At 42.1% G+C, this 23,472-nt stretch overlaps 2 protein-coding genes across 2 annotated transcripts in view; one reads left to right on the top strand and one right to left on the bottom strand.

Moving 5' to 3' along the window:
• Nucleotides 1-23,472, top strand: part of DHCR7 (7-dehydrocholesterol reductase) — a 300,532-nt gene that overhangs the window by 55,671 nt on the left and 221,389 nt on the right. The gene's annotated exons all lie outside the window — the stretch shown is intronic.
• Nucleotides 16,074-17,804, bottom strand: LOC138144973 (mas-related G-protein coupled receptor member X1-like). Its single transcript, XM_069066581.1, has 2 exons — nucleotides 17,443-17,804; nucleotides 16,074-17,368 (listed from the first exon to the last, which is right to left on the bottom strand). The coding sequence occupies exons 1-2, from the start codon at nucleotides 17,765-17,767 to the stop codon at nucleotides 16,683-16,685; spliced, it is 1,011 nt and encodes a 336-aa protein (XP_068922682.1). The 5' UTR covers nucleotides 17,768-17,804; the 3' UTR covers nucleotides 16,074-16,682.

Raw genomic sequence — 23,472 nt, 5'->3', positions numbered from 1 at the left:
TGGACTAGTACTTATATGAATAAACTGTGTATTTGATCTCACCAGCCCATTTGCCTTTACTACTCTTGGTGATGAAAGTTGACTTCATTCATTTCTTGGGAAAGGTATGGGACTTAAAGACTGCCTAAGACCTCTTCCACTTTTAAAATGATGACCCTCCGATCCATCCATGGGTACTTCATTCCCAAGAGGAGCTGGCCATGATTCCTCCATAACCTTTCCCATTGGTACATTTTGTCCCCGCCTCCTTGGGGATTCCCTGGGGGTAGTACTGTCTTTGGATGCCCGAGTTTTTCACATTTTTGTGTTTGAGATAGTTGAAATCCTTATGTCTGATGAAGCCTTTGGACAGCTTCTTAGAATGATGCTTTGAAATAGATAGAATTACTAAGAAAATATGTCATTAAAATACAGTTTTTAAAGTATTCATTAAACAATAAACTCACAGAACTCAAGTTTAGAGCCCCCAATTTAATGGATCTTTCTTGCCTAATTAATACTGCTAGGTCATACTTGGAAGAATTGTAGGATTAGAGGAGAGATGTGGGCAAAGCCCTTGGGATGGCTCCAGGGGGGTTTGGGAATAGGGTTGACAGACATGCTTTGGATTCCAGGGCCACTGACTTTCCTGATTGGTCCAGTGTCCCACACAATTTGAAACCATTGGCTGCTCTGATGTCCTTGTGATATAATAAGAGATCATTGAAAACCCCTGCATATCGAGGGGAGGTTGTGAATCAGAGTCAGGATGGGAAAGGTAGACATCTATATTCTTGTACCTTTTGTCATTCCCTAAGTGAAAAAGCTGTTGAATTGATTGATATTTCTGCTGAAGCTGATATCCCCCCAAAGCAATAATCCAATATGTATTCTATTGCTGCTTGTTGAATAAATTTTTTTCTTCAAGGAGAAATTAATGAGTTTGTAATTTATTGGATAGTTTTAGCCTTGATAAATTATCACAATGACTTATCTACCTGGATTTTCATATTAAAAGTTCCCCGGTCTGGTTAGATTTTATGATCCTCAGTGATTTTGTCCCCAGTCACAAAGGAAATATCTTCCTGATTGTCCTCCAATGCCCTGCTCTCTTGGTAATTGTTCTGTAACTGAAAGCTACATGTGGACCAGGCCCATTCCCCATGGTTCCTTGATTTCAAGTAGGCTCCACCAATTTTTCTGTTCCTCGGTGGTCCAGTCCCCTCTCCTCCTTCAACTCTCTATCTCTATCAAGTTCCCTTCCCCCAAACCCTGCCTCCTGCTCTGTTTTCTATGCAGCAATTCTGCCTGATTAGTTTCCCTGTTCTCTCCCCTTTCATTCTAATCTAGACTTCTGGGGCAGAACCTTCCTAGGCATCAGTGCTTCACCCCCATTCCACTGTGATTCTGTGGTAGGGGGATTAGAGGAATATGCCAATAATTTTAATACACAGTAACTCAGGAGAGGAACATAGAAAAGTGGAAACAAAGAATTGATGAGGAAAAATCATTGCCAACAAAGAGAATGAGAGAACAAGCCATGAGGAAGGTAGCACTTTACCTTTGGCTTTAAGAGCAGGGTGGGGGTTTTTCAGACATTTGATTCAGCATAAGCAATGACATGTTGATGGTAAAAGTGTGGCAGGGGGACAGGGGACATGCAGAGGCTGAAGTATCAAACACCCGAAGCACTGGCTAGTGTTCAAAGCCTTCAGAAGAAGCCATCTTCCCTTTCCAGTCTTCTTCCACCTTCTTCCTAAGACATGCTTTTCCATCCAGTACCACTGTCTCCTCGCTGTCCCATGGACAAGACCCTCCTTCCATTTCTTAGCTCTGGACATTTTCTCTGATTGTCCCCCATGTCTAGATGACTCTCCTTCCTCATCTCTGCCTACAGCTTTCCTTGGCTTTCTTTGTGCCCCAATTAAAATCCCATCTTCTACAGGAAGACTTTCGCAACCCTTCTTACTTCAAGTGCCTTCTCTTTCTCTATCTCTTTCTCTTGTTCTCTCTCTGTCTCTCTGTCTCTGTCTCTCTCAATATATATAACTATATACATATATAATACATAATTTCTTGTTTGTATATATTTGTTGGCTTGTTGTCTCCTCCCATTAAATTGTGAGTTCCTTGAGGCTAAGATTGTCCATTGCCTCTTTTCACATCTGAAGAATTTAGCACAGTGCTTGGCACATAATGGTCCCCTAATAAATGTGCATTACTTTATTTGATTGAAAATAGAGTGTGTGAAGTTGAGTGAAATGAGATGGACCAGGGTCTTGCTGGGTGGTGAAGGGCATTGAATAGCAGGTCAGGCATTTCTGTTCACGTACTGAGAAGGATAATGTGATCATGTATATGCAGAGCTCCTGTGAGGAGTCTGATCATGATTGGGAGGTGTCAATGTCAGAGACTGGGTCAGAATGTCATTTTGAAGGGTTGGCCAGAAATTACTGCCTATTAGCCCTTGGTTTAGAATCCAAGGGAAAGTGGTCTCTGGGGGTTGAAGGAAATGTCTCTCAGTGAAGTCCTTTCCTTGCCTTCTCTTTCAGAAGGGAAATTAGTTAGGCATTTAAGATGCCAAGGTCACCCACTGCATCCCAGGCCATCACCAGTTGTCTTGACTTTTGTGCAGCATTGGATGCCGATGACTCTGGAAGAGCGAATGAGGTTGATGATTTTGTGCAGCTCTACCTCACTCAAATTGAATTTACACATAAGACATGACCTCACTGCATGATCTCATTGGTTTTCTTCAAAGATGAAGGACAGACAGGAAGAACTAAAAGAGAAAAATCAAAATGTAGACCAATTTTGCTAATGAATATTGATGTGAAAATTTTAAATAAAATATTAGCAAGGAGATTACAGCAATTTATCACCATGATAAAACACTATAATTAAGTGGGATTTATGCCAGGAATGCAGGATGGGTTCAATATTAGGAAAACTATCAGCATAATGGACCATATCAATAACAAACCCCACAGAATTATGATTATCTCAATAGATGCAGAAAAAGCTTTTGACATAATACAGCACCATTCCTATTAAAAACACTAGAGAGGGGTGTCCAGGTAGCACAGCAAGTAAGAGCACCGGCCCCAGAGTCGAAATGACCTGGAATCAAATCTGGACTCAGATACTTAGCACCCACCCAGCAACACCTGGTCTTGTGACCTTGAGCAACTTACTTAACCCCAATTGCTTAAAAAAAAAAAACAAACCACCAGAGAGCACAGGAACAAATGGAGCCTTCCTTAAAATGATAAGTACTATCTATCTAAAACCATCAGCAACCATTATCTGTAATGGGGAGAAGCTAGAAGCTTCCCAAAGAAGATCAGGAGTGAAGTAAGTATGCCCATTATCAGCACTATTATTCAACATTGTACTAGAAATGTTAGCTTTAGCAACAATATAAGAAAAAGAAATTGAAGGAATTAAAATAGGAAATGAGGAAACAAAACTGATCACTTTTTGCAAAGGATATGATGGTATACTTAGAGAATCAACTAGAAAGCTACTTGAAATAACTACTTTAGCAAAGTAACAGGATATAAAATAAACTTACACAAATCATCGGCATTTCTATATATTACCAACAAGGCTCAGTGTCAAGAGAAATTCCATTTGAATAACTGCAGACAATATAAAAATACTTGTGAATCTACTTTCATAGATAAACTCAGGAACTATATGAACACAATTACAAAACATTTTTCACACAAATAAAGTTACACTTAAACAATTGGAAAATATCAATTACTCATGGGTAGGTTGAGCTAATATAATTTTTGAAACCCCAACAATTCTATCTGAATTAATTTATTCATTCAGTACCATGCCAAACTACCAAAAATTATTTTATAGAGTTTTAAAAATAGAAAAAAAAATCATCTGAAAGAAAAAAAAGGTCAAGAATATCAATTGAATTAATGAAAAAAAAAATGCAAAGGAAGGTGGCCTAGCTGTATCATCTCTAAAACTATATTATAAAGTGGCAATCATCAAAACTATTTGGTGCTGGCTAAGAAATAGAGTGGTGGATCAATAGTTCAGGTACACAAAATACAGTAGTAAATGTCTATAGTAACCTATTGTTTAATAAACCCAAAGACTACAAATTCTGGAACAAGAACTCACTATCTGACAAAAACAGTTGGGAAAACTGCAAAAAAATATGGCAGAATATAGACCAATATCTCACATTGTATAACAAGATAAGGTCAAAATGGATACATGACTTAGAAATAAAGGATGATACTATAAGCAAATTAGGACAGAAGATCTATGGAAAAGGGAAAAGTTTATGATGAAATGAGATAGAGAGTATTATGAAATGCAAAATGCATAATTTTGATTATATTAAATTAAATTTAAAACATTTTGCACAAAAAACCAATGTAACCAAGATGAGAAGGAAAACAGAAAGCTGGGAAGCAATATTTACATCATTTCCCTTATAAAGTCCCCATTTCTCAAAGACATAGAGAACTGAGTCAAATCTGTAAGAATACAAGTCATTCCACAAGTGATCAATATCACCCACCCATACTCTATCAATTATTCCACCTTGCTGCCTCTGTATGATACTTCTGGTTTTAAATATATTTTTTTATGATATGAAAATGCAAGGTAAAACTACTCAGCAGATTTTCCTCACATGCAGAAAATAAGCAAACAAAATTTAAAAAATGGAAATAGTCGTTGAAGAGAATCTGCAAAGAAAAGCACACTCATGTATAGGTAGTAGAACTTTCAATTGAAAGAACTATTCTGGAAAACAATTTGGAATTAATAAGAAAATGAAACAAAATAGTCCATACCCATTATTTTATTGATCACATTGTTGACCCTATATTTCAGGTGATTTAAATACAGAAAAAGTCCTGTATATCCTAAAATATTCAGAGCAGGGTTTATGCTTATGTGTGTGTTTGTGCATGTGTGTGTGTGTGTTTGTGTGCACATGTGTGTTAGCAAGGAATTGGATACATAACAGGTGTTTATCAATTAGGAATGATTGAATTTTGGTGTATGTTCATAATGGAATATAATTATACAATAAAAATTGGGAATATTGATCTGGGAGGAAGAGTGAACATAATGGATGCCTCAGTTCAGATACTTGTAACAGGTAAGAACTTTGTCCCCAAACTAGGAAGATCAAAATGAGGGAGGGATGCCTGCTTTAAAAATGAGTTTTATTGTGGACATATGGCTTATACTTGGGTTCCAAAAATCACCTTCCCAAATTCAAAATGAGGGATACAATGAAGGTATCTGTTGTGTATAAAAAACAATCTGGGTGTTGTGTTAGATTCCAAACTCCACATGAGGCTGCATTGTGATATGGCAGCCAGGAAAAGGGAAAGAGATCTCAATATCCTCTAGAGACAAAGATTCCAGGGAGAAAGAGGGAGAGTCCCTGTGTGATATTCCCTTCATGAACCTTATCTGGAACATCATGTTTAATCCTAGGTAGTCCACTTATAAAAAGGTCAGTGATAAACTGCAGATTATCTAGAGGAGGGCAACTAGGGTGGGGAAGGGTCTTGAGTCCAAGTCATAGAAAGATTGGTTAAAGGAAATAGGGATGTTTAGAATGTATAAGATAAGACTGAAGGAAGGCAAGAACACAATTACTGTCTTCACATTTGTAACAACACATCCAGGATAGCCTGCTAGCACAGGTTCTTTGATCGACTTTTCTAAAGGAAAGCAACTTTAAAGGGGTCAACAATCTTTATCTATCTTTCCATATCTCTATCTCTATTTCTATCATTCACTTAGTTCAGGGGAAAAATCAGTACCACCTGAGATCTATTAATGGGTGGGAAAGATCTTAAAACCCATTAACATTACTCAGATCTTAAAAACTACTACAAGGAAAAGGATTTAATTTATTCTCTTTGTACCTAGAGGCAAAAAAAAAATAGGTAAAAGTTGCAGAAGTTGAATTTAGACTTGGTGTCTGATGTTGGAAATGTTTTCTTACCATTAGAAGTGCCTCAATGTGAATTGAGACTTAAAGTCTCCAAGGAAGTGATGGAGACCAGGTAGGATATTGAGTGCACACCCAAAGATCAGACCTAATAGAACCCTTAGGTAATTTCTTGACTGAACTCATCATTTGAGAAACTGAGGCCAAAAGAAAAATGATGATGCCCAAGTCCTAGATAGACTCTTTCATTCCTACATAGGACTGGAAGGAAATGGCTTACATATATCCTAATCCCTATAATCACCTGTCATGAATCACTAGCCCTATAGCGATAGTTTTGAGGCTGCCACCAGGGGCACCTGATTGAAAGGAGGCAGATTGAATGAGTAAGGTGATGTTTCTGGGAGGGAAAGGGGAAGGAGTGAGGATACAAGCACTTTTTTCACGTATTTAGGGCATGAGACCCTGACCCCAAGGTCAGGACATTTTACCTTGTGATTTGCCACATTCTCTCAATTGAGACAGGAATTCTGTGAGAAGTTCTGGAAAGATATTATGCTTCTCATTGTCTTGAAAAGGAAACTGAGGGGAACGGAACAAAATGGCTGAGTAGAGGTGGCAGCTAAGTCTAACATGCCCAATTTTCCCCTCCAAACAACTTTAAAATAATGTTTTAAATGAAATTTTGGAGCAGCAGAGCCAACAAAATGTTAGGTTGAACTTTTTTTCCCAACCTGAGACAACTTCTCAGGTGGGCAGGAAAGGTCTGTGATGAGTGGGTAGAGGCCATCCCAGGGCACTGGTGGAGGAAGCACCAACTTCAGGCCTTGGAGGAGGCTTGGCAGCAGCAGCAGCAGCAGCAGTAGCAGTAGCAGCTTTGGGAGCTCTCAGCCTAGGGATGGTAAGGGAACTAGACTAGTGGTCAGAAAGAGATCCTGGGGGTCCACTGATTGGGAACTCTACTGCCCATACCTAGTTCTGTGTCATAAGTCAAGGGTGGAGTAGAGTGCTTCTGGTAAGCCACAACAGAGTAGGGCCCCTGATCAAAGTTCCAAGACATAGGGGAATACTAGCATTCACAGCCAAAGGAGAGCAGCAGACCTGGTCAGAGTTTCAGAATCAAGAGAAACACTAGGGATTGTGACTGCAGAGGAACAGGGACCCTTTGTGAATAAAGGCCAGAGAATAGACCAGGAGAGCAGTAATCACACCTATCCCCAGATCACACCACCCTGGATGCACTTAAACTACAGACTCCCAGAACTATCTCTGAAAACATCAGTGTGAAAAAAACCCCAAAACATAAGGTTTAGAACAGTGCCATTCCACCCTCAAGTTAACAAAACCCAACTTAAAATAAAATTCAAAGTCAAGAAAGAGATTTAAAAACAATAAAAAAACAAACTTGATCACAGAATTCTACTATAATGGCTGGGAAGATCATGACACAAATTCAGACAGAAGACAATATTGTGAAAACAACTAAAAGTAAAGCCCCAAAGAAAAATGCTAATTGAATACAAGTGCAACAATAATTTCAGTCAAGATGGCAGAGTAGAAGCAGGACCTCCCCGCGTCTCCGGCTTCCACCTTCCCCAATCCGTGTAAAAGGGGACTCTAAACAAACTTTGGAGCTGCAGAACCCACAAAATGACACAGAGAAGCTAACCTCCCTCTGAGGACAGCCCAGTAGGCCAGCAGGAATCGGCCAGATCAGTGCTCTGGGAGCCTAGCCCAGCACCATGTCGAGGCTTTAGCCCCAGGGCGGGCCTGGCCAGCCCAGCCTGAAGGACTCCAGATCAGCAGCAGCTGTGGCCATTTCCAGATTTATCAACACACAGATGCAAAGGACAAAGTGAGAGGTCAGTGCAGTCTGGACTTTGGGACCAGTAAGTGGGAGTGCATGGCTTTTACCCCCCGGGGTGAGAAGGCACTGAGACCCTAGCACAGCCAGCCAATGCCACGTGGCAGCTTCTTCTCCTGGCCTGCAGAGTGTAGGGGGACCAAGCACCAGTCTGAGGGGTAATCGCTCTTGCTTTAACCTGCTTGGGTCTGAATTGCAGTCTAGGGTAGAGGTCCTGGGGTGTGTGTCCAGCTTGCCAGAGTGTGTGAAGACCTCAGAGAGGGCACCCATCCAATATCTCCAGCAGCTAAGAGAACTCCAGCATTTGGAATGAAAGCTCCCCTGTCTGGTGGCAGAGTTCTACTGTGGCAAAAAGCCCAGAAGTAAAGTGACTGAGGGGTGACATGACAAGGCAAAGGAAACAAAGCAGACAGAAGATTCCAACATTACACTCTTATTTTGGGGACAAAAAGGAGCAAAGCATGGAACAGGAGGAAGACAGTGAAGTCAGAACTCCTGCATCAAAACTTCAAAGGAAAATACAAGCTGGTTACAGGCCATAGAGGACCTTAAGAAGCAGATAAGTGAAGTGGGGGAAAAATCGGGAAGAGAAATGAGAATATTGCAAGAAAATTATGAAATGAGAGTCAACAGCCTGACTGAGGAAAATCACACCTTGAAAAATAGACTAACTCAAATGGTAAAAGAGGCTCAAATAGGCAATGAGGAGAAGAATGCCTTAAAAAGCCAAATTTGCCAGATGGAAAAAGAATCTCAAAAGCTCAATGAGGAGAATAATTGCTTCAGAATTAGATTGGAGCAAATGGAAGCTAATGACTTTATGAGAAATCAAGATGCTGTTAAACATATCCAAACAAATGAAAGAATAGAAGGCAATGTGAAATATCTCATGGGAAAAACCACTGACCTGGAAAATAGATCCAGGAGAGATAATTTAAAAGTTATTGGACTACCTGAAAGCCATGATCAAAGAAAGAACCTAGAAATCATCCTCCAGGAAGTTCTCAAAGAAAACTGCCCTGATATTTTAGAACCAGAGGGCAAAATAGAGGTTGAGAGAATCCACCTATCAGCTGCTGAAAAAGATCCCAAAAAGAAAACTCCTAGGAATATTATAGCCAGGTTCAGGAATTTCCAGATTAAGGAGAGAATATTACAAGCAGCCAGCAAGAAACAATTTGAATATTGTGGAAACACAATCAGGATAACCCAGGATCTGGCAGCTTCTACACCGAGGGATTGAAGGGCTTGGAATATGATATTCCAGAGGTCAAAGGAGCTGGGATTAAAACCAAGAGTCACCTACCCAGAAAGACTGAGTATCATGTTTCAGGGGAAAATATGGTTATTCAGTGGAATAGAGGATTTTCAAGCATTCTTGCTGACAAAACCAGAGTTGAATGGAAAATTTGAAATTCAGATACAAGAAGCAAGAGAAGCATGAGAAGGTAAACAGGGAAAATAAATCATAAGGAACTTATCAAAGTTGAACTATTAACATTCTTACATGGAAAAACAATAATTGTAACTTATGAAACTTTTCTCAGTAGTTGAAGGAAATAGAAATACGTATATGTCTATATATGAGTGTGAATGTGTGTATATATATTTACAGGTATACATTGATAGAGGGCACAGGACCAATTTAACAGGAAGGGATGATACTTAAAAGGTGAAATTAAGAGGTGAGAGAGGAATATAATGAGAGGAGATGGGGAGAGACAGAATGGGGTAAACTATCTCATATAGAAGAGGCAAGGGAAAATGGTTACAATAGAGGGAAGAATAGGAAGGCTAAAAGGAATGGGTCTACCTTATTCCCATTGAATTTGGCTTGAGGAGGGAATGAAATACACACTAAAAAGGGTGTCTCACCCTCCCAGACAGTAGGGGAAGAAGGTGATGAGAGGGGGTATGATGGAAAGGAGGGCAGGCTGGGGGGGGGAGGGAAGTTGGAAGCACCCACTTTTGAAAAGGGATGGGATCAAAGTAGAGAATAGAACAAGTGGGAGGTGGGATAGGAGGGAGGGAAATATAGTCAGTCTTTTACAATATATCTACTATGTTATTGTTTTGCTTTAGCCACACATGTACAACCTATACTGAACTGTTTATCTTCCCAGTAAGGGTGGGTGACAAGGGAGGAGGGAAAGAATCTCGAATTCAAAGTTTTAAAATCAAATATTCAAATATATATATATATATATATATAAAATCATTAATACTATTTTACCTGTAACTGGGAAATAAGATATACAGGTACTGAGGCATAGAGATCCACTGGAAAAGGTGAAAGGGGTATGGGAGAAAATATGGGAGAGAGCAGATTGGAGAAGGAGATATCCTGCGGGACTGCTATTTTGAGGCAGTGGGTAGGGGAAAAATGGGGAGAAAATTTGTAAATCAAAATCTGGCAGAAATGAATGATGTAACTCAAAAGTTAATAAATCACTTGAAAAAAAGTATAATTTCTGAAAGAGCTAAAGAAAGTGGTAAGAGTGGTACAGGAAAACTTGGGAAAAGAAATAAGTGATATAAGAAAATTATGAAAAGAGAATTAACACCTTGGTAAAAGAGGCACAAAAATACTGAAGAAAATAACACCTTTAAAAAACACAATTGGCGTACTGGTAAAAGAAGCACAAAAATTTGCTGAGGAAAAGAACTCTTTAAAAAGTAGAATTAATTGGTCAAATGGAAAAAAGGGATACAAAACTCACTGAAGGCAATTATTTCTTAAAAATTAGAATTGAACAAATACAAGCTAATGATTCCACAAAACACCAATAAACAATAAAACAGAGTTAAAAGAATGGAAAAAAATATAAAATGTGAAATATCTCACTGGAAAGACAACTGACTTAGAAAATAGATCAATACCTGAAAGCCATGATCAAAAAAAGATTATAGGGGGCGGCCAGGTAGCACAGCAAGTAAGAGCACTGGCTCCAGTGTTGAGAAGACCTGGAGATCGAATCCCGGGCTCAGACACTTAGCACCCACCCAGAAACACCTGGCCGTGTAACCTTGAGCAAGTTACTTAACCCCAATTGCTTAGGGGCAGCCAGGTGGCTCAGCGAGTAAGAGCACCAGCTCCAGTGTCGGGATGACCTGGATCAAATCCGGGCTCAGATACTCAGCACCACACCTAGAAATAATAACTGGCCGTGTAACCTTGAGCAAGTTACTTAACCCCGATTGCTTTAAATAAAAAAAAAGATTATAGGCATAGTATTTCAAGAAATTATGAAGGAAAGCTTCCTTGATCTCTTAGATCCAGAGGGTAAAAGTAGAAATCAAAAGAATCCACTTGCTAATACATAAAAAGAATCCCTAAATGGCAAGTCCAAGGAATATTATAGTCCAATTTCCAGAACTCCCAGGTCAAGGAGAAAATATTGCAAGCATCCAGAAAGAAGCCTTTCAAATATTATGGAGCCATGATTAATATGACACAAGATTTAGAGCTTTCCTGTTAAAAGAGAAGAGGGCTAAACATGATATTCTGGAAGACAAAAGAACTGGGATTGCAACTCAGAATAACCTACCCAGAAAAAAGAGTATAATTCTTCAGAGGAAAAATGAACACTTAATGATGTAGACCTTAAAGCATTCCAGAGAAAAAGAGCAGAGCTGAAAACAAAATTTGACATTCAAACGCAAAACTCAAGAGAAACCTAAAAAGGTAAAAACATGAAAAAGTAAACATAAAGGACACGATAAATTTAAACTGTTTACATTCCTATATAGGAAGATGATTCATGTAACTCTTAAGAACTTCATCATTATTAGGGCACTTAGGAGGATTGTATATAGTCAGAGGGCATAGTTGTGAATCAATTATGTTGAGATGGGTAAGAAAGAGGGAAGCCCTGGGGGGAAGGGGCAAAGGAGAGATAGAATGGGGAAAATTATCTCACATTAAAGATGCATACAAGGAAGAACTTTTACAGTAGAGGGGAAAATGAAGTGGTGGCAGGCAGTGCTTGCACCTCACTCTCATTGGAATTGGTTCAAAGAAAAAATATGTTCATATACACACATGTGTATATGTGTATATTTCTATATATATATTTCTACATGAATGTATATATGTATGTGCTTGTATGTGCATGTGTATATATACATATATTTATGTGTGTGTTTTATCATATAAAACTGGGGAATAGAAGAGGAAAAGTGGGTGATAAAAGGGAAGGTGGATTAAGGGAGGTAGTATTCAGAAGCAAAAGAGAAGGTTAAACAGAAGAAAATGAGAGTGAGGCAAATGCATAGTAATCATAACTAAATGTGAATGGGATGAACTCAACCATAAAACAGAAACAAAAGGAGAATGGACTAGAAACTAGAATCTAACAATATATTGATTACAAGAGGCACACTCAAAACTGAAATGTAGGGGATGGAGCAGAATTTTCTGCTTGTGCTACAGCTGACGTAAAGAAGGCATTATCTCATGCAATGCAAAATCAATAAATCTAATTAAAAGAGATAAGCAGAAAACTACATTGTTATGAAAGGTACCGTAGACAATGAAGTAATATGTGATAAAAGCCTCATTTCTCAAATATATAGTGAACTGATTCAAATTTATTTAAATCAGAGCCATTCTCTAATTGTAAAGGTCCAAAGGATAAGAACAAGCAGTTTCAAAAGAAGAAATCAAAGCTGTCTATAGTCACATGAAAAAATGCTCCAAATTTCTATTGATTAGAGAAGTGCCAATTAAAGCAACTCTGAGGTCGCACTACACATTCATCAAAAATGAAAACAATTCTGAAGGAGATGACAGAAAACAAGGACGCTGATAGCAGTTAGAATTGTGAACGGGTCCAGCCATTCTGGAGAAGAAACTGGGACAGGACGTACAACTGTGCATGCCCTTTGACCCACTAGCACGACCAGTAGGCATGTATCTCCAAGAGAGCAAAGAGAAAGGGAAAAGATTATGTAACTTACAAAAAGATTGATGGCAGTTCTTTTTTTGTGGCAATGGCAAAGAACTGGAAATTGAAAGGATGTTAGGGATCAATTGGAGAATAGCTGGACAAGTTATGACCTATGATTGTGATGTTGTGCTATAAGGAATGATAAGGTGTGTCATTTCAGAAAAAAACATGGCAAGACTTGTATGGACTGATGCTAAATAAAGTGAAAAGGGAGAGATCATTGTGCACAGTAACAGTAATGTAATGATGATCAACTCTGAAAGTACTCTCATCAATGCAATATTCTAAAACAATTCTGAAGGGCTCTTATTTAAAAATGATGCTATCTATCACCAGAGAGAGAGGTGATGAACTCTGAGTATAAATCAAAGTGTAATTTTCTTGCTTTCTATTTTTTTTTTGCTTTTTCATAGTATGGCTAATATGAAAATATATTTTGAATGATTTCTTGTGCATAATTTATATATTACTTGCCTCCTTAGTGGCCATGGCATGGGAAAAGAAGAGGATTTGGAATTCAAAATTTAAAGACAAAAAACCTGGTAAGATAAATAAATAATAAATTAGAAAAATAAAGGAGGAAAACAAATAAACAAAAAGAAACAGGTTTAGAGAGGTTATTGGAAATACCCCCGATCACATTTACTAATTATTAGTATTGCCGACTTCCTCTAACAGGGTCTTTATTCCATTCTGATGTGCCCAGTCTCATTATTATAGCCCTGATCACCCAGATTCTCAAATGTCAGCAGGCATCAGGTGCCCCTGCACTGACCCACAGGCCCACAGGCTGTACTACATAAACTCCAGAGGAAAGCCCAGAGTCTCCATTGAAGCAGCTTCTTTCTCCATGAGAGAAGAGGCCCTTCCTCATGAGATTTTTCCTGGCCCCTGCACTATTCACTCTCCTTTAAGTGGTTCTTATGTTTCCCTCTTTGAAGCTGTGAATACCTTTCCTCAGATTCCAGAGGGACAGAGGGTCTGTTCTGTTGGCAAAGTAGCCTGCTTGTAGGGGGAGGTGGACAATGCAAGAAATTCCTGAGAGCCTGATGCAGAAGGGGATGTGCAACAGAGTGAAATGTGGTCTCACAACCTCCTCAAGTGGTCTGTGGTTGAATTGGGGGTGGATAATTATTTTACCAATGCAGATCAAAGCCCCTTCCTCACCTTGTCAACAACCCTACTGTGTTCCTATGGTATCAAACCATCATTCCCTAGAGAGAAACTTCATGCTGAGGAACTTCCTAACCTAGGCTGGTCCTCATTAAAAAGACAAACAGCTCTCTCCGAGGCCGTATACCAAACCTTCCCCCCTTGATGGGAACTGCCATTATATCTGCTTCACTGGTCCCACCCACATCACAATGAGGGGTCAGAGGGGTCTGGGGTAGATGACTTCTTTAGTGCCCTACAAACCAAGTTTCCTTGTGAAACCTTTAGTGCTCTCGTGGACAGTATGGTGCAGCAACCCAGGAATGCAGTCTAAGGAGACTTGGAGTTGAGAGTTTCTACCATGGGGTTGGAGGTGCCCTTGTCTTAGCTTCTCTGTGTTTATGCAGAACAAAACTCTTTTTTGCCTCCATGCCTCAGAGAGAATCAGTTCCGGGGACTTATAATCTTTCCTGAAGACTGATATTTAGTTGGGGTAGGGAAGAGGCATTGAGAGTTGAAGGGTTAATTCTGTCCTCTAGATACAAGCCCCAATGGGTCAGAGGATAGATGGATCTTTCTCTGGTGATGACTTTCTTGGGGAGTCAATAAGATGGTTGGGGCATTCTACTTTCTATTACCTTTCAGGTCAAAAGGGGAAGGAAATAATAACTGACCATACAAGGCAATGTGAGGAGGCAGGAGAGATCAGTCCTAGAGAGGATCTTGGGTCTAGAGCTAGAAAAATCTCAGAGGCTACCTAGAGCTCCAACATCATTTTAAAATGGGGATACCTTCCAAAATGTTTGCTTTATCAGGCAAAGAGTACAAATGGTGATTCTGCATTAATGCCTTTTTCTTGGTTTGCAGCTTTGCTGGTGTTCAGAGGCCTCCAAAGAACTAGGATAGAAATGGACCCATTATCTGTACCACACCCTTTCTCCTCCATCCTTTCTCCAGTGCCTTGCAAAATCCTCTTTCCTTCATCTTAATTGAGTTTCCTATCTGCCCCCAAATGCATTGTCCCAGACTACTTCTTCTCAAAGAACTTTTTCTTTGGGAACAAAGTGTCCCAAAAGTCTTAGTGCCCTTCCAAAAGGTAACAACTTAGAACCTAACTCAGACTTTTGAACATCCTAACCATTCAGAATAAATACTTAGAAATTTTTTTTGGAGGCATTTGGATAAGGATAATTGGGACAATCTAGAAGGACCTCTTTCAATGACATTATAGTCTGACTGGCACCTTGACTAAAGAAATAAGGTCTTTTCTGTCCCTTTAAAATGACATATCTGCTCCTACTCTTGACCTTTACCGTCACAAAAGTGACTTCATCTTCACTCTGGATTCTTTTGATGTAGAAAGTGTGACAACTCCCAGGCTCCAGTGGTGTCTCAGAACATTGGATAGCCTGCTGTGGGCCAAGGACAGAAGTATTTAGATAAGGGTTTCAGAAGATCCAAAGGGGGTTGTAGGTGGGGATCTACAGTCTATACCACTGGAAGGGGTATCTGAATCCAAGAAGTGAACTTAAAAACAATGAAAGAAATGAAAGAAAAACATCTTATTGTCTACGTTGAGCTTGCAGGTTCTTAAATTTCTAAAGGCTTTTCACAATTATGACTGGGGTCAGATTTCTTAGCCAAGCAGAGGACAAGAGTGATAATTAAAAAAGAAAAAAAAGGTTTTTGATAACTCTAAATATAACAGTTTTTGCCTTACCAATATCAATGTAGATTGACCATGAAAAGAAACTTTCAAGGAGGATATTTGAATCAAAGGTCACTGACAAAGTTTAATATCCAAGGTATCAGGGTGATTGATAACATGCAAGACTAAGACCAATTTCCCAATAGATAAAAGCTCAAAGTCTATGGAAAGCAATTTTTAAAAATCCTTTAAAATGATCAGAGATTGTATGAAAATATCCAGGTCACTAATAAAATAAATGAAAATTACTCTCAGGATTCATTCGCCTGATATTCAGAAAATTGACGAGGAGAATAGGAAAATCAAAGCTGTTAAAACTGTGCTCTGGGAAGATACATACACACTGAAGCCTTTTGGCAAACTGTGAATGAATCCAAATGCTTACTATCCATTCAGAAGTGGGATTCAGAGGCCATATCTCTTTACTTCATTTATTTATTCATTTATTTATTTATATATCTGTTCATTCACTCATTTATTTATACTCTTTGACATTCACTTTTGTAAGGTTCTGAGTTCTGAAATTTCCCTGCCTCCCTTCCCTCCTCTTCCCTCCCCAAGACAGCATGTAATCTGATATAGGCTATACATGTACAATCATATTAAACATATTTCCACATTAGTCATACTGTGAAAGAAGAATCAGAACAAAAGGGAAATACCATGAGAAAGAAAAAGAGAGAGCAAATGGTCGGCTTTGCTCTGTATTCAGACTGGCATAGTTCTTTTTCTGGATGTGGTTGCATTGTCCATCATGCATCCTTTGGAATTGTCTTAGCACTTTGCATTTCTGAGAAGAGCTAAGCCTATCCAATTCAGTCATCACAAACTGTGGCTGTTACTGTGTGCAGTATTTTCCTCATCTGTTCCCTCACTCAGCATCAGTTCATGTAAGTCATAGCCCACATTTGAACCAGAATCTCCTCAAGGGCCTCCCGAACAAGGAGGCATCTGGTCTACAAGTGAAGAACTCCAGGATGGGGGTAGGACAGTATCTCCCAAGATTCAAGATGTGGTGAACTTGTATGAGGGCAATCCTGCTAGACCTCTGCATAGTCCTAGGTGGGTGACAGGGAAGGATGCTCAGGAAGGTTCATGGGGCAGCACCACCCCTCCTGGGCTCTTCAGAAGTCCTTCCTGTGTCCTCAGAGTCAGAGTGACAACCCCAGAAGACCCAGAGACCATGTCGGTTCCATACTCCAGCTCCCACTCCTCCAGCAGGGTTCTCTGGAGAAACGCCCTAAAGGACTCCCTCCCTTTCCTTCTTTTGCAGCAGGTCAAGAAGAAGTAAGTGAAAGGGCCAGTGCTGTTTTCCAGACAGGACAGGAGGACATCAATGTCATCTTCAGTTTCAAAAATTGCAGCATCAGATTCACTATGGCTTAAGTTAAAGTCATCTTCATTTTCAAGAGTCATAACATTGAATTCACTATTGAACTGGTCAATGACAAAAGGCAAGCTGTGTAGCAGGAGTTGGAGGATTATGAGGACCGCTGGGACCCAGAGTCTGGGGGACTTGGGGCAGCAGCACCTGTGGCGTTGGCACCTGCTGCACTGGCTGCAGAACAGCAGGGTCAGGGTGACCACGTACAGCAGGAAGAGCAGGAGCAGCCATATTTGACTACTTTGAAGAAACTCTTTACAGCCATTGGAAGACGAGGGATATTTACAGAGGAAGTAGCCGGTCCCAGACGAGAAGGCAGTCAGCACCCAGATAAGAGAGGACGCGATGGCCGAGGCGTGCTTGGGGCAGTCACGGTGGTACCAAGCTGGACACAGAACTGAGACACAGAGCTCCAGGCTCAGTTCTCACTCACAGAGTCACAAAATTAGGTGAGTATCAAAAATACTCTGTTTGAGTCAAGAGAAAAAAGCAATTGCCCCACAATATTCAGAATATGGCCGGGAAGGAAGAAGAAGCTGGCAGTGGTCATGTTGAGGGTGTAGATGGCGAAGGGACCCCTCTTAATTTGGAAGCCGAGGAGCCAGAGAACAATGCTATTCCCTATAACTCCCCATGAGTCAATGAGCACAGTGAGGGAGGGGAGAGGGAGAAGGGCTCTCTGGGGAGCTGCTTCCTCTGCCCACGATGTTGGCACTGCCCTCTTGTCATAATCGAGCTCCCAGGGCAATTGTGGGGAAGATAGGTCCCAGGTGATTAGGTCCATTTTCTGCAAAGTTCTGCTTGGCTCTTCCTTGGACACTGTTAACACAAGAGCATGGAAATGCTGAGAGACCTTGGAGCATGCCACTCTCTCTTCTAGCTTCAGACCCCAGACACAACAGACAGTGGAAGAGTTTTTTGCCTTTTTTGGTATGCCTAGTGCTTTGCGTAGTGCCTGGTATATAGTGAGTTTTTTGACAGATAATTTTGACTGACTGACAGATCCTTGGGTTAGTACAACAGGCTGTTCTGGAGGAAGCTTCATCAGCTTTTCCTGCCCCTGCTTGGGATCAAGATTTAACTCCAACAAGAATGTCCAGTTTAGGATGGTATGAAGAACTGAGATTTCCTCCCCTTTCCAAGACTCAATACAGAAGGTCTCATAGGAACAAGATAATCTAAGGGATTTCAGGCTTTTTGTATTATATTTTCCCTAGAGGTCTTTTCCCAGTGCAGACCATGAGGGACAGACAAGCAAACTGGGAACTGCATTTGAAGTCAGAGGAGTTGGATTCAAATCCTCACTCTGACACTTACTACATGTGTGATAAGATCCTTAAACTCTATGGGGCTAATTTTCTTATTGTTAAATGAGAGGGAATAAAGGATTTCTACTGAGACAATTAAGTGGTGCAGTGGACAGAGAGCCAGGGGGAGTCAGTAAAACTCATCTTTGTGAGTTCAAATCTGGCTGAGTGATCCTGGGAAAGTCACTTCACCCTATTTGCCTCAGTTTCCTCATCTGTAAAATGAGCTGGAGAAGGAAATGGCAAACCACTCCAATATCTCTGCCAAGGAAACCCCTGATGGGGTCGGGAAGAGTCAGACAAAACAGAAACAACTCAACAATGAGACAACTGGACTAATTCTCTCCTCCAACTTTTAGTCACTGAGCTCAGAATTTGGACCCCAAGTAACTACTATTTTCTCAAGCTCTTTCAGCTCAGCCCAAACTTAGGAGAACAAAGGAGAGTTCCTTTAAAAGTGCCTTTCTTCTGAGACACCTGGGGAGAGGCTACAGTTTGGAGTGAAACCTAGGGAATTCTGGGAATCTCCTCCCCGTACCCCAGGGCTCTCCAGTCAGGGAAGATCCCAGATGGGACTTGGTCTGGACAGTTGAAATAAAAGCAGGCTTGAGGGTGGACAGGACTGTTTCCCTGCATTGGGCCTAGAGCTTGAGCTGAGGTGGTTTCTGTAAGGATTGGTGTGGGGGATGGCCTGGGGACACAGGCTCTCCTTGACTTGGTGTTGTAGGAATGGAATGGAAATTTAAGATCTCCCCTGCCCTAAGCCATTTGATAGGCTTAAGTGTACCTGGAGTCTGTGGTGGGAGGCTTGTTTTTCAGGAGATATTTTTGATTGGGCAGTGGGGTCAAGAGAGTTGTGACATTCTCTGAACGAGGAGAAGGCTATATAAACTCTGATGTGAGATTTTGTTTTGGGGTTCACTTTGAGAAGTGTGTGATTTGACCAGATGGGACTCTGGGCAGTCGTTGTGAGCCCCCTGGCTTTGAAAAACCCAGATGTTGATGCTTCCCCCTCTGGTGACTGACTAGGTATGGATGTAATTGTAAAAGAGTTGGAAGCCTGTCTGCTGATGTTTCTCTCTATTTGTCGTCTGTTTGTATTTTGTTTTTATTCTCTGAAGTTCAGGGTGCTGACCTTTTCCCCCTGAACTAGGTAAATGACATAGGTTTGATTAAAGCAAGATTGTTAATCCATTTTGAATTGCTTTCCTTTAAAAGGCAGATCTAAGAACCTGTGTTGGCAGCCACCCTGGGGATGCTGGGGTGCTTGCTGCTACACGTGGCCTCTCTGTTCTGGGACAAGCTGCCCATCTTCCTGTTGCCCAAGCTCATGGTGTCTCTTTGGGCCTCCCTCTGCCCTGCTACACATACAATCCATAGCAATATCTTGAACTCTTCTGAAGTCCAACATCTAAATTTGAAAGCAAAAGGAAGGTAGAATAAGACTGGAACTGGTCATGGGAGGAAGGCTCTGTTCCGGATCTGCCTAAGAGACTAAGGAAAAGGGCTACTCCTCTCTCCAGGAACGAGCCAGGCTTGGAGGATCAGAGAGTGAGCTGGAGAGGGTGGAGGGAGTGAGGAAGCTTGGGGAGGGACAAATCCATTTCTCAAGCACTGGAGTTGGGACCAAGGAGACTGGAAAGGCACCAGAGGACAGCAAATAGTGTTATTGTTATAGGGAGGTGAGAGCCATGTGTAACTTTGACTGACACCAGCTTGATGTGATGGCTAGAGGCCAGTCACTTAGCCTCTCACTGGCTCACCTTTGGGAAAGAGCACGGGGTGTGGAGTCAGGAAGACCTGAGTTCAAATACCTTGGGAACTTAGTAGCTGCATGACCCTGAGCAAGGCCTTTAACTGCTGCAGTCTCAGTTTCCTCATTAATAAAATGGAGAGAATAGTAACACCTTTCTCAGAGAGCTGTTGTGAGGGTTGAATGAGATGACACATGTGAAATTTAAGGCACTATATAAATACTAGTTATTATTCTCTGTGTGTCTATCTCTGTCTCTCTGTCTTTGTCTATCTGTCTGTCTGTCTGTCTCTGTCTCTCTCTGTCTGTCTCTGTCTCTCCTTGTGCATTTTCTTCCTCCTAGCACTATTGGAAGCTCCTTGGATGGCAAGCACTGATTTGCTTTTCTTTGTTGCTAAAGCTTCAAGCCCATTGAGTGGAACTTAGAGCCAGGAAGACCCGAGTTCAAATTCTGCCTACTACATTACCCTGGTTGAATCATTAAAGCTCTGGCCTCAGTTTCTTCATCTGTGAAATTAGGGTGTTGGACTCGCCAGCCTCTAAGCTTCTTTCCAACCCTGGAGGTAGAATCCTGATCCATATTGTTGTTCCAATCTGACCCTTCTCCTTGGTTTCCAAACCAAGAAAAAGAAGGAGCAACTCTGCCTTCTCTCCATGCTTTGTCACCTTCATTTCTTTGTCCTCAAACAGTATTCTCAACCCTTCTCTTAGCCTAGAACAGAGCTAGAACACAACCAAAGTTCGGCATCCCTGCCAGCCAGCGCTGGTTCTGAGTTCTGAGACTCTTTGCTGCTGTGCTCTTGTGCTCACCTTGCTTGCCCATCTTTGCTCCCATTTTCCCTAGCTGGCTTTCCCCACCTGTGGTGGGTGGTGGGCTCTTCAGGAACAGCGTTGTTCTTTAGAATTCCTCCCTCTCCAACTCCAGGATGCTATTTCAGTTCCCCCCGCCCTCCCCCACCCCAATCTGGACCTGGACCCAGGGCCACCCCTCCCTGATCATTGGGTCTGGGCCAAGCATGGCCTTTCATGGTCATCCTCCAGATGGATCTGCCCTTTCCAAGGCACCATAGAGACCTGGGCTATTTATTCCTTGTCCTTGACCCTGCTCCTTCCCTGACTTTCACCTCTACACTGGGTCACAGCATCAAATGCTTTAGAGCTCAGAGGGTCTGAGGCTCATGAAATGAAAGATGGGAGACACCTTAAAACATAGAGTATGACCTACTCATTTTTGCAGAAAAGGAAACTAAGATCCGTAGAAATTAAATCATTCACCCAAGGCCAGATAGACATTGAGTAGGAAAGCCAGGATCTGAACCCAGACCCACTGAGAAAACTCCTGGACTCTGCTCATCAGCATCATGCCACTAGGTGGTTGGGGGTCCCTGAAGACTCAATCTCCATTTTTCACTTGAAGAAATTGAAATCAGTTTCCTCAAATGCCAAATGGGAGTTGAGTTAGCCCTAGGGTGGGCAACACCTCACCAAGGTAATACAGGAAGGCTGGACGCTTTGGCCTTGATCCTCAGTAAGCCTCGACTCCTACTTGTGGCCATTCCTGGTCTGCCTATGCTGCTGCCAGTTTCACTGCATCATTGAGCCCCCTGCCCAGCCCTCTGCCATACCTAGTACTCTAATCAGGAATGCCAGCTAACCCTGTACAAGCCTTGTACTGAGCAGGGGTTAGTGGGACTGAGAGCCCAGCAGTCTGCAAAGGGAGTCAGGTACCTGACTGAGCAAAAGAGTGCCCGAGGTCTCTCTGTGCTCCCATCCTGGCCTTGATCACCTCCCCAACTGCTCTTTAATTCAGATCTTTGACTCAGGATCAAGTTCCCAACTTGACTCTGCTGTCCCCAACTATGTCATCTCTGACCCTCAACATAATGGCAGTTGGAAAGATGGCAGCATGAGTCCAAGATTTTGGAAGAATCCCCAAATATGCCCCCATAGGCACCCTGGCGGCTCTTCCCCTGGGGTCCGCCTGCTCTTACTGAGGGCCACAAGGGAGTTTGGTGCTGTTCCTCACCTCCCTGAGACTGCCCAGAAAGCTCAGGGATCCTCACATCTATCCCCTGGGACTCCACTGAATCTCTGGAGGGCCTGGCTTTTCTGAGTCCTTGGCTTCACACTCACTGGAGGCCCTGTCAGCTGCCTTGTGACCTCCTGAAATCCAGAAGTCTCGTGCCTGTTCAGGAACCTGGGGATCTAACTCCTCGCTTTCTCTTGGGCCACCAGGACAGAAACATACAATCTTAGGTTTGGATCAAGGAGTTTTGACTGAGATAAAAGAATAATAAGAAATTAGCAAATGAAAAGCACCCAAAAGCTGGACAGCAATCAGTGAGATCTCAAGCCATCACCTCCCTACCTACCATGCACTTGTCCTCTTTGGGCCTGAGAATGAAATTTGGGGCCCGTGTGGGAATGGGGACTGGAGGAAGGGTCCAGGAGAAGGAGAACAGATTAACGTGATGATCTGCAGACTCTCTGAGCTCCCCGGGGAGCCAGCGTGAGTGTGAGTCAGTCTTCAAGCTGGATTCTCATAGGGTCTGAGAGTGCAAGGAGAAACGGGCTTCCACGTGCGCGGTGCCTCCCCCTCCCCCGCCTCTGCACGCGCCCTCTCATTGACCTGTCCAGCTTTGAGAAGCTGCTGCTTTCATTGCTCCCATTTTATGGATGAACAAGCTGAGGACTGGAGAGGCGCAATATAACACAGAGCTATCTGGTGGTTGGGAAGAAGGCGGAGGCCAGGTCTTCCTGACTCCAAGCCCATCAGGGTAGTGGCTGTGCTGCTCTGCCTCTGGGGAAGTCAGGTCTTACCTTCCTCTGATCCCTTCCCCGAGGAGTGACTCTGCCTTGCAGAGAAGGTGGCTCCCTGGAGCTGCCGTGGGAGACTGCGGGCACCACTGGGGCCTGGGGGGTGGGGAGCTCCCAAGAACTTCCTGTGTGGTTTTCACTGGCCAGTCAGAGTCCAGGTTCAGTTAGACAGTATCTCTTCTTGATTCTGCTCATGAACCCTCTCCCCTGCTTGTCATAACCGCCTCTTGGCACCCCAGGGCAAGATTCTGCTTTTAGACCCCACTTTTGAACTACGCCCCAAGTCAGGCACATCTCAGGCAGAGCAAGCAATGCTTCCAGGAGAGGGCAGCTACCCAGTGCCCATCTTTTCTTTCTGACAGCCCACCGACTTTTTTACATCTCTCGCAGTACCATGCTGCCTTGAGCTCTAGGAGTCCTAATGATTCTCCTTTATTTGCACAGGTATCCTAAGGTCCAGAGCTCTCCAAATATCTTCACTGTGCCCAATGCATATCGATGGAGTGAGAGAGGGAGAAAAAGAGAGAGACAGAGACAGAGAGAAAGGGAAAGATAGACAGAGAGGGATACAGAAAGAGACAGAGAGACAGAGAAAGAGAGAGAGAGACAGAG

Source organism: Petaurus breviceps, unplaced genomic scaffold (assembly GCF_028583685.1).
Source record: "Petaurus breviceps papuanus isolate PSGF00001 unplaced genomic scaffold, PetGlider_PUasm1.0 90721, whole genome shotgun sequence".
Lineage (NCBI taxonomy): Eukaryota > Metazoa > Chordata > Mammalia > Diprotodontia > Petauridae > Petaurus > Petaurus breviceps.
This window is presented reverse-complemented; position numbering and strand designations above follow the sequence as displayed.